Source organism: Falco cherrug, chromosome 5 (genome assembly GCF_023634085.1).
Source record: "Falco cherrug isolate bFalChe1 chromosome 5, bFalChe1.pri, whole genome shotgun sequence".
NCBI classification, from domain to species: Eukaryota; Metazoa; Chordata; class Aves; order Falconiformes; family Falconidae; genus Falco; species Falco cherrug.
In genome coordinates, this window is record NC_073701.1 from 657,273 (window position 1) to 667,440 (window position 10,168).

General features: G+C 49.9%; 1 protein-coding gene across 3 annotated transcripts; it reads left to right on the top strand.

Annotated features, from left to right (window-relative positions):
• The first annotated feature begins 818 nt into the window (after nt 1–818).
• Nucleotides 819–10,140, top strand: LOC102054258 (solute carrier family 25 member 36-like). Of its 3 annotated transcripts, XM_055710879.1 has the most exons (8): nt 871–921; nt 5,459–5,762; nt 6,346–6,522; nt 6,975–7,052; nt 7,372–7,472; nt 8,091–8,157; nt 8,342–8,625; nt 8,725–10,140. In XM_055710879.1, exons 2-8 carry the CDS (start codon nt 5,737–5,739, stop codon nt 8,922–8,924), a joined length of 933 nt encoding a protein of 310 aa, XP_055566854.1. In that variant the 5' UTR covers nt 871–921; nt 5,459–5,736; the 3' UTR covers nt 8,925–10,140. The 3 variants fall into 3 exon arrangements, with proteins under 3 accessions (XP_055566853.1, XP_055566854.1, XP_027654198.1); XM_055710878.1 differs by lacking the exon at nt 5,459–5,762 and having other exon boundaries at nt 819–921; XM_027798397.2 differs by lacking the exon at nt 871–921 and having other exon boundaries at nt 5,159–5,762.
• Nucleotides 10,141–10,168: the final 28 nt, after the last annotated feature.

Sequence of the window (10,168 nt, forward strand, 5' to 3'; positions counted from 1 at the left end):
CCTGAAACTTTGCATTTGCAAAAGCCAGAGGATCTTTTCAGCCTGAACATTCCCCCTCTTTAACATACCGATCCTCCAAAGTTCCAGTTCATGGGTCTGGTTTGTCCTGAGGGTTTTTTGCCTGAAACACAATGCCCTGTTTCCATCTCAACTCGAACACCTGAGGCAGCACCTGCTCCACCGGGCAGGGGTGACCAGGCTCTGCTCTCCGCCCCAGCACTCCCCCAGCCCTGACCTCCCAGAAACTATTTTGCCATCTCTGCCTTGGTTTCCTCACTTGCAAAACAAAGACGAGGGTTCTTTGTTTGCCTTTTTTTTTTTGTTGGTTGGTATTTTTTATTTTTTTAATTTTTTTTTAATGAAAGTGCATCGACCAGCTGAGCAACAGGAGCTGTGTCAATGGAACCCGCAAGGAGGGAAACGAGAGCACAACAGCGGGGAGGAGGGGGGGGGGGAGGTGGGGGGGGGCGGGAGGTGGTGCGGGGGGGGGGGCGGGGGGGGGAGGTGGTGCGGCGGGGGGGGGAGGTGGTGCGGCGGGGGGGGGGAGGGGGGAGGTGGCGGGGGGGGAGGGGGGAGGGGGGGGGAGGGGGGGGAGGGGGGAGGTGGTGGAGGGGGGGAGGTGGTGGTGGGGGGGAGGTGGTGGGGGGGAGGTGGTGGGGGGGGAGGTGGTGGGGGGGGAGGGGGGGGAGGGGGAGGGGGGGGAGGGGGGGGAGGGGGAGGGGGGGGAGGGGGGAGGTGGTGAGGGGGGGGGAGGGGGGAGGTGGTGCGGGGGCGGCCCGGCGGGGAGCGGAGGCGGGGAGGCGGCCCGGCGTGGGGCAGGCGCGGCCCGGCGGGGAGGCGGTCCGGCGTGGGGCAGGCTGCCCAGGCAGAGCGCCGGGCCATGCCGCAGCACAGCACCCTGCTCCACCTGCTCGCCGGAGGGTGAGTGGCCGGCGTGGGGCCCTGCCCCGGGACGCACGGCCGGCGTGGGCCCCAGGCCCGCCCTCCTCCCCGGGCCGGCCCGAGCCACGCGGCTGCGGCGGCCCCCCGTGGAGCGCCGGGCCTGCGCCCCTCTCCCGCCCGCCGGCGGGCCGGGCTCCCTCCCACCGGCCGCGGCCTGCCCGCCCCAGCGCTGCCCGCCCGGCCTGGAGCGGGGGGCCCGGCCGGCCCTCAGCCAGGCACCGCCGGGGCCCCGCGGCGCCTCCCGCGCCTTCTTCGCCGGGCCGGGGCAAGCGCGGCGGCGCCAGCCGCAGGGACGGCCCGGCCGCAGGCGTGGCCCGGCGGCCTGGGGTGGGGGGGAGCCCCCCGGCGACTCGGGGCCCTCGCCCGGCCTGACAGCCGGCCCGAGCTGGGGGCGGGGGGAGCGGGGTGCGGAGGGGGGCTGTGGGGGGTGCCGAGGGGTCTAGAGCAGCGTGCAGAGCAGAGCATCCGCCTTCGGGAGGGCGGCCGGCCCCCCCCACCCCGCCCGGCCGAGACCCCCGCCCGCCCCCCGGCTGTGCGCAGCGCGGCGGGCCCTGGGCCGCGGGTCCCAGCAGCGCCCCCGACCCGCAGCGTGCCCTTGAGCGAGTCCGGCTCACGTGGCGCTTCGCCCTGCCTCTCTTTAAGAAACATTTGTCGTTTAAGTCTTTAATGAGCTGTGGGTTCACGATGTCCTAAAGCAGAAGACACTGTGTCCTCCGGGCTTTGCTGAGCCACGACGGGCCTGCCCTGCCCAGGCAGCACCTGGTCCCTTCCCAACTCCCGCAGGCTGTTGGAGTCTGCTTGGCACCGAGGTCCGGTATAGCATGTGCAATAAAGCACATCGTTTAATTGCTCCTAATTAGTAGATTTCTGGGGTTTTGCAGCTGATGGTGGTTGTGCTATGTGGATCTTTGCTTACATGTCCCTGCCCTCTCTATTTGCAGTGTTATTTTACATATCTTACTCTCTTCCATTAATTTAACCTTTGAACTATATAGGCACTGCATCTTAGCCTTTCTTAATATATTTTTTCATATTTCTTACTATTCTTCTTAAGCTTTTCCTCATCCTTGCTTTCCACTTTCCTTCCTGAAAAACCATGAGTTTGGCTAGCAACAGGAGCATTGCTGGTGGGAGCTTTGTCAGTCTGTATCCTGCACTCGCTCACTGAGCAATAATCCTTGAATTACAGTTAATCAAAACCCAAGAGACAAATAAGAAGTTTTGGTATTGCTGCAGTGTGTAGTTAATAATATTGTTTTACCTAATGGAACAGATCTCACACAGGAATGGTTGTTCACTCTCTCTCCTAGGAGGAAAACTGGGGACCATCAAATGAAACTTGTGAGAGGTTTGTTCAAAACTAATGCAAGAACATAACTCTTAACACAACGTGCAGTTAAACTGTGGGACTCCTGGCCAGAGGATATTAGAGGATAAAAGCTTTTTATGTGCCCAGAAAGCATTTTAAAAAGATTGATGAAATGAATGTGTTGAAGGCTATTAAATGCAGTGCAGCATTTCTGGCTGAGGAAGTCCCTGAGCTGAAAATTGTGGAAGCTGGGACAGTATTTTGGAGATGAGTATTTCTCCTACTCTTCGGCAGGTGGTCTTTATTTGCCTGTGTCCTAGGCAGAATCCTGGTTTAACTGCTGAATTGTCTGACCTGTCATTGTTATTTTTAAATTAATATCTTCAAGCCATTTCAATTTTTGGATAGCCTAAGGGCAGGCTAAAATGGGAATTACCAGTAAACCTTGTGTCATGTTTTAAACACAACTGGCAACTAAGTACCATGCAGCTGCTTACTCAGCCCCCCTACCCCAGTGGGATGGGGAGGAAAACCAAAAAGAAAGTGAAACCCGTGGGTTGAAATAAGAAAGGTTTAGTAATTGAAATAATGATGATTATGATAATAATAATATAATTGTAATGAAAAAGGAGACAACAAAAAGAGGGAAAGAAATAAACCCCAAGGAAGATAAGGGATGCACAATACGGTTGCTCCTCACCGACTGACCGATGGCAGTCCCCGAGCAGCAATTCCCCCCCCAGCCAATATACAGAGCGTGATGTTCTATGGTATGGAATAGGGAATAGCCCTTTGGCTAGTTGGGGTCAGCTGTCCTGGTTATGCTCCCTCACAGCTTCTTGTGCACCTCCTGAGAGGCAGGGCATGGGAGCTGAAAAGTCCTTGATTTAGGCTGGGTAAGCACTACTTAGCAACAACTAAAACATCAGTGCGTTATCAACATTATTCTCATACCTAACCCAAACCACAGCACTGCACCAGCTCCTAGGAAGAAGATTAACTCTCTTCCAGCTGAAATGAGGACACCATGTTGCCTCAGTGTATGTTCTCATACCCTTTTTAGATCATTGAAAAAATGCTAATGGCATTTTTTGTGTTTCTCTCAACTAATCCACTTTTTCTGCCACTTCAAACTTTCCAGTTTTCCTTTTAAAATGTGAAAGCGCGATTTAGAGGCAAGTACTGTTTTCTGAGGTGAAATTACCTGCCTTCTTCAATTAGCTCTTTTTGCTGCTGCTTTTCTCTGGGAGCACATGTACTGGTTGTCTGCTGCTGCTCTTCATCGTATTCTGCAGGAATTGCTTTTGTTTCTGCTTCTGGAGTAACAGCTTTAGTCAGGGGGTTGGTTTTGTTAAACCAGTCTGTTTAAGCCCAGTGTAAGTACCCTTGGTGACTGCTCAGTTCCATGTGGATATTTGTTACTTGCCAGTCATCACGGCTTGGCTCAGTACTGTGACAATCTTTGACATCCATGGATTTTATCAAGAGTAAAACATTACCTCCTGTCTGTTAGTGGAAAACCTGAAAATTGTTAGGTCTGGTTTGAAGTGATTTTCCTAGACTCTTGCTGGACCACTGCTGACAACTGGTTTCAGGGCAGGAAAAAAGTGGGGCTAACTTTTTTTTCTTCTTCTTCTTCTTTTTGAGATTTTGTGCTCTGATTTGAAGCCATTCAGTATCTATGCTGTAGACAGAGTGCTAAGGCTCTAAGCGTGCTTTTGTGAGATACCAAGCTTATTTTTTTTTTTGCAAAACTGAAGTATGTTACATCTTTGTAGTTGCTTTTGTGAATCCACCTTTTGTTTAAGTTCTGTTAAAAAGCAAAATCAACGTAGCTCCCTGACAAACACTGATTAATACAAAGTGTCTCTTAAGTCTATAGTGATCTGATTCCATAATTCTCTTCTGTCATGAATCTCAGGTCATATAATCATGTAACCTTAGCAGCATAAATTACTACAAATACACATTTTTTTTTAGTCCTGATAGACATTAGAACTCTTCTAAGCTAGTATATTTCCCCAGTCTTCTAACATTTCTTAGACATTTAAATCTATAGGTATGACGTCTCCCCAGTCAGCTATTTTTAGCAGGTTTTGTGCCTGCTGATTTTTAAAATATTTCCTCTGACTAAATTTTGTTCAATTTTGCCTTCCTTAGTATTGGACTGAAAAAAGTTCATTTCTTTGTGACGAGAGTACATAATTGTCCATTTCTCCTGAAACAGAAGATTTTGGAGACCTATGCCTTTCATGCATTGTGAGCAGCTGTATCATCATGTAGCATGTGATAATGCATCATAGTTTAGATTTCTTCTAGCTTTGAACAACTGCTGTGCCTTATTTCCTTAGCTTTCCTTAGTCAGTGTTCTTCGCTCCCTGAAAAATCTTCCTTAGTCCCGCCATTGAGCCATAGTGGCTCAGAGGTCCCCCTTCACCTCGGATGCTCTTACTGCTGAGTAAGTGGCCACCACACTAAGGAGTAACAATTTCTTTAACTCTTCTTATTGCTTTTAAAATTCTTATCTATTTTCTATACATATCAGTAGCCCGAGGAACTTGAACTCAGGAAACTGTTACTTATACTGGAGGTGTGGGTTCAACTTCATATCCTGACCAGGCTTGGGTAGGGGCTTCTTGAAGAAGTGAGATATTATGAAGACATTACATAAAGCTGTGTCTGCTTATGCACTGAGAGAGAGAAAAAAATCTTTAGGCTACCAAGCAATTGCTTCTCTAAATGTTGTCCTGTTGTACGGTTTGCTCAGCTTTTAGATACTGGGAGCGCTACTTGTTTCTACTTTGTTTCTTTTTATGTTTCTACTTTGTTTCTTTTTATGTTTCTACTTTGTTTCTTTTTATGTTTCTACTTTGTTTCTTTTTATGTTTCTACTTTGTTTCTTTTTATGTTTCTACTTTGTTTCTTTTTATGTTTCTACTTTGTTTCTTTTTATGTTTCTACTTTGTTTCTTTTTATGTTTCTACTTTGTTTCTTCTCTCTTTGTTTCTTCTTTTGTTTTTTTTCTCCCTAACCTGCTGGCAGTAATACACGAAGCCCTAGGAGCAGAGGCTGTGAGAGAGCAACGTTATGTGTGCACTGAGCTGTACAGACTTTCAAAAGAATCCTTCAGCACTCTGGCCATTGCCCGTCCTGTACCGTCATATGCCATTCTGTTGATACACTTGATTCTTCTCTGACACCTTGCAGTTCTTTGGCTGGCTTTTCTTTCCTTGGAGCAGAGGAAGCTTTTTTTAAAGCCTCTGCCTGTTGTGGAACACAGTGCGTTTGGCTGTGGCAGATATGAACACTGTCCGTCGAAGCCCCTGGCGCGGCTTTGTGTGCAAATGCACCTCAGACCATCTCTCTGGTGGTGAGCATCCTCCAGAAGAACAGAGCCGTCAGCTGGAGGCTCTGAAGGGGCAGAAGCCGAGAACCGAACGTTTCAGTTCTGACTTGTCGCTGGCTGGCAGAAAGGGAAAAAGGGGATGCGTGTCCTTTCTGTGTTACTGAGGTGTGACTGGGCTGACTGGTGGTGATGGTTCATGAGTTCCAAAAATAATTTCTGTCTGCTGAAGGCTGGGCTCCTCTTTCATTAGGCAAGCCAGGCCAGGGGTGACACAGATCTTGCGTACAGGGCCTTGCCGATGTGGGGCTGATTGGATGGTGGGTGGCGCAGACAGGGGGTGGGAGAGTTTTGCGCTGCCCCGCCCTGAGCCAGTGCTGCTGTGGGGAGGTGTGGGGCACGGTGCCTGGTGATCTCAGCAGAAGGCATTGCAGCCAGGTCAGGCAGCAGAAATGTTTGCTCTGGGAAACTCTGAATGCAAAGATCAGCAGCTTTGAGCTGAGGGACTGCTGAGCTCCTATGGACTTGGGACTGTTTGAGTGAAATACTGAGTGAGGTTTCAGAGTGAGGCTGCCAGGTGTCCCAAGCCAAGCCACTGCTGCGTTAATCAGTGTCAGAGCAGGAGGCCATGTGTAACGCAGGCTGGGGGACCTGACCTCTCCTAGAGGGGAGAGGTGGTGGACTTGCAGGGTTAAAATTATTGCCCTGTTCATGCACAGAGGTCTTTTTTATGTGTGCTGTTATGCCCTAGATGTGGTGGCACAGCTGGAGCCATCCTGACCTGTCCCCTGGAGGTGGTGAAGACACGTCTGCAGTCATCCCAGCTGGCCCTGCGGCCTCTGTGCCTCTCGGAGCTCCAGCTGCCGGAGGTGAGCGTGAGGCTGACGAACCCCAACCCACCGGCTCCTGGAGTGCTCAAGCTGCTGCGGTGAGTAGGACAGGGCAGTGTGCATGTCAGCGCCAGGGAGGTGAAGGTCTGGCCACCAGGGAGAGGGGAGCGGGGGGTGCAAGAGAGCTGGAAGTAGCGTTTGAGCTAAGGCTCTGGAAACCACAAGTGCAGTAGGAAGTTTCATCAAAGAACAGGTACATCTGCTTCTCACAGCTGATCTGTGCTTTGAACTCTGAGTCTGCAAAGCAGCTTTTGGGACTGAGAAATGTCTCAGCTAGTGGTTTGATCAGACCCAGACTGATGGTGTCGGCAAGAATAGGAATCAACTGAAGGAGTGACAAGTGCCTGGAGAGAAAATGAGAGTAGGGCAGAAAAAGGATAACATGGAAAGTGAGGAGAGGATGTTACAAGAGTTGCTGAAGAATGAAGAGGAATGGGAGAGCCCCCAGCTTAGTTATTCTGCTGATTCCTCTGTTCATTTCCTTCTGTAGGGCCATCCTCGAGAAGGAAGGCATGCGATCCCTGTTCCGAGGTTTGGGTCCAAACCTTGTTGGCGTTGCTCCTTCCCGGTGAGTGCTCCTCCCTGAGGACAGCTCATGCTGATCACGCTTTAAAGGAGCTCCGTGACAGCTATTGCTCCACGTTCTGAAAGCGGTCTGGGCCTTGTGATCATTGTGAAACAGAACTCCTTCATGCACGTATTTTCTGGACCTTCTGATCATAGTTGTAAGATAAGATGATTGCTGTAGGCTTAGTATAAATGGTACCTGATGTCACATGAGACAGACCTGTGTTGGGAGTAAGAAAAGTTGGAGTGAGACCCCACAGCAGTGTTGTCTCTGCTCCTCACAGGTGAGCTGTAACCTCTTTGCATTTCTTTCCAAACAGGGCTATATATTTTGCTGCCTATTCTGGTGTTAAGGAGAAGCTCAATGCTGTCCTTGTGCCAGAGTCCAAGAAAGTACACATGCTAGCAGCAGCCAGTGCAGGTGAGCCTCTTTTTTCTCAAATTGGAGCCAAGGGGTCCTTCTGTCCATAAGTGTAAATGGTTCCATTCCTTCCCCATCAGTCCTGCTCTGTCTTCTGACATTTTCTCCCTCCACACCTGTAGTAGTGAGTTCCTTGTGTAATCAAAATGTTTTCTCACTCTTTGTTCTTCTTAGGCTCATGTCTTCAAGTCAAGGATCTAGTCTTCACACCCTTCAGCAGCTATTGGGAAAAGAGCTCTATTCAGGCGTGGGAGGGAGAAGGCAGTGTGTAATTTAGACCACTCACAGAATCATTTCTCTTGATGCACCCTGGTTCCCTAACAAAGAACTTCCACTCTTGCATGTTTAGCCTGTTTTTTCCTGCAATGCCAGGGCCTGTAGCAGGGTTATGTTGGAGGCAGGGGAGCTAATTACCACCAGGCAAAAGCTTGGAATGGGGGAGGAGGAGAATCAGATAGTCTGCCCTAAATGTCTCTTCTCCCATGGGAGCTCAAGGTCATTCTCAAATTGCAAATGCCTGAGGTTTGCCAAGCAGAATTCAGAGAGCTGATAGATCAGCACCTCCTCATAAACTGTCAGCATGATCCTGGTGCTCATGGTTCTCTTCATCTTCTCCAGGCATTACTTCTGCCACACTTACCAACCCTATCTGGTTAGTGAAAACCAGGATGCAGCTGGAAGCCAGGTAAGGCAGGTGAGCAATGCAGAGCCACTCTGTGTCAAATCTGGACCAGCTTGGGGGTGGGCTTGGGTAAGGGTCTGTGACTTGCCATCAGAACATAGGTCTTCAAGGTATGCAGAGCCATAGAGATGTGTTCACAGCAGTCAGCGGAGCAGTATGCCGTTCTAACCCTTCTTCCTCTTTACAGGGCGAAGGGGGAGATGGCCAGCAATGCCCTCCAATGTGCCATGCACGTGTACCACACTGAAGGCCTTTGTGGGTTTTACCGTGGTATCACTGCCTCCTATGCTGGAGTGTCAGAGACCATCATACACTTTGTCATCTATGAAGCACTGAAACAGCAGCTGAGAAACAGCCATCATTCCCTTTCCCCGCCGCTCACACTGTCATCAAACAGCCATGATTTCTTTGGACTAATGGGAGCTGCTGCTGTCTCCAAAACATGTGCTTCATGCATTGCATATCCACATGGTGAGTGGGTCCACTCTCCTTGCTCATGTTCCCCTCAATGGGAGATGCTGCACCTGTATGATCAACCTGCTAATATCACTTCCCTTTTTGTCTCTGCAGAGGTCATTCGGACACGGTTGCGAGAAGAAGGGTCACGATACCGTTCCTTTATACAGACTCTGCAGCTTGTGGTCCATGAAGAGGGACCCTTGGCTTTATACCGAGGGCTCCTGGCTCATTTGATCCGCCAGATCCCAAACACAGCTATCATGATGGCTACCTATGAACTCATCGTACGCTTGGCCTCTTCCACCTCATAAGCATGCTGTAGCACCTGGCTGAGGCTGCTGTAGGGACCTCATGGTCCTGAGACTTGTTTTTTTCAGTGCTCCAAGAGGTGGTGCTTTTTATCAGATAGCTATCAGAACTGGGTCAGGCGTAGCATCCTCAGGACATAAGACTATTTTGTGCAATGTTTTTGGCTCCAATGTGCACAGTGTACCCATTCTTCTTTCCGGAGACTTGAATTATTCCAGTGTTTCAGGATGTTAGGGCAGTAATTTGACAGTTCCTGCCTTAAGCTCCTTGAATGAAAAAAGGGCATGGAACTTACTGGGAAGGAGACAAAGGAGAAATCATAAGAATATCTTAGACAGCCTCAGCATGTTCACTTCTTTTGGACTCGGTAACAACCGTATGTGGGCACAGTTGGACATGAAGGCAGGCTAGAGCTGAGACATCTGAGAGAACTGCAGCAAGCAGAGACCTTGCGCTGAAACCTTTCATGCCCTCAGAGAGGGGCTCTTCCATTCTCGCCTACTGTGCTACTGTCCTGCCCCTGAGGAAGATTTCTCAACCTTGCTGCTACCAAATGTCCTATTGCAGAATCTGCCCTTTGGTCCTTAATGTAATCCATTGTTGCCCCGAGACAAGTCAGGCAGCTGGCAGCCTTGCAGGGTCTGAATAACCAGACCAAGTTGATGAAGCGAAGAAGCACACCCTGCTATGAAGCACTACCCTAACAAATCATGCTACTGGGCTCATAGCTGTGCTTTGCCAATACCTATTGTGCCTTCGTCTCCTCCGTTCCCAAGAGAAAGAGGACACCTCCTTCCCTCAGAAGTGCTGGGACTGTTCTGCTACAAGCTGGAACCCCTGGTTTATGCTGGTAAAGAAAGTGGATTGGGTAAAAAGATGGATGAGGCTGAGTATTTGGCCTGTTTCTACTGATGTTACACTAAGTGTATGGAAAGAGCCTTACTTTTCTTCTGCAATCAAGAATTCAGTTTGCTGCATGCGTTGCACTTGCCTGGGACAGGCTGGGATGCCTTCTGTTCCTCTCTGGGTTCCTAGCCCTGTGTCCTGGGGAAGGCTACCTGTGTTTACAAAGAGTATTTTGACTCTCAAAAAGGCAGGAGGTCAGGGGTGATGTGTTTTTCTTGTTCCAACACATACACTAAAGAATGTAACCCTTCCCCAAGATAAGGCAGTAATTTCAGTAAATACATGTTCTGGACAATCTCCAGTCTCACGTTAGAGGCTCTGCTGCCTTTTTCTTTCCCTG

Excerpts from the sequence above, each read along its gene's own strand:
- LOC102054258 (XM_055710878.1), top strand. The coding sequence starts at position 881 with ATGCCGCAGCACAGCACCCTGCTCCACCTGCTCGCCGGAGG. Across the intron at positions 922-6,345 it reads CTCCACCTGCTCGCCGGAGG|ATGTGGTGGCACAGCTGGAG; the intron begins GTGAGTGGCCGG and ends GTTATGCCCTAG. Across the intron at positions 7,473-8,090 it reads GCTAGCAGCAGCCAGTGCAG|GCATTACTTCTGCCACACTT; the intron begins GTGAGCCTCTTT and ends CATCTTCTCCAG.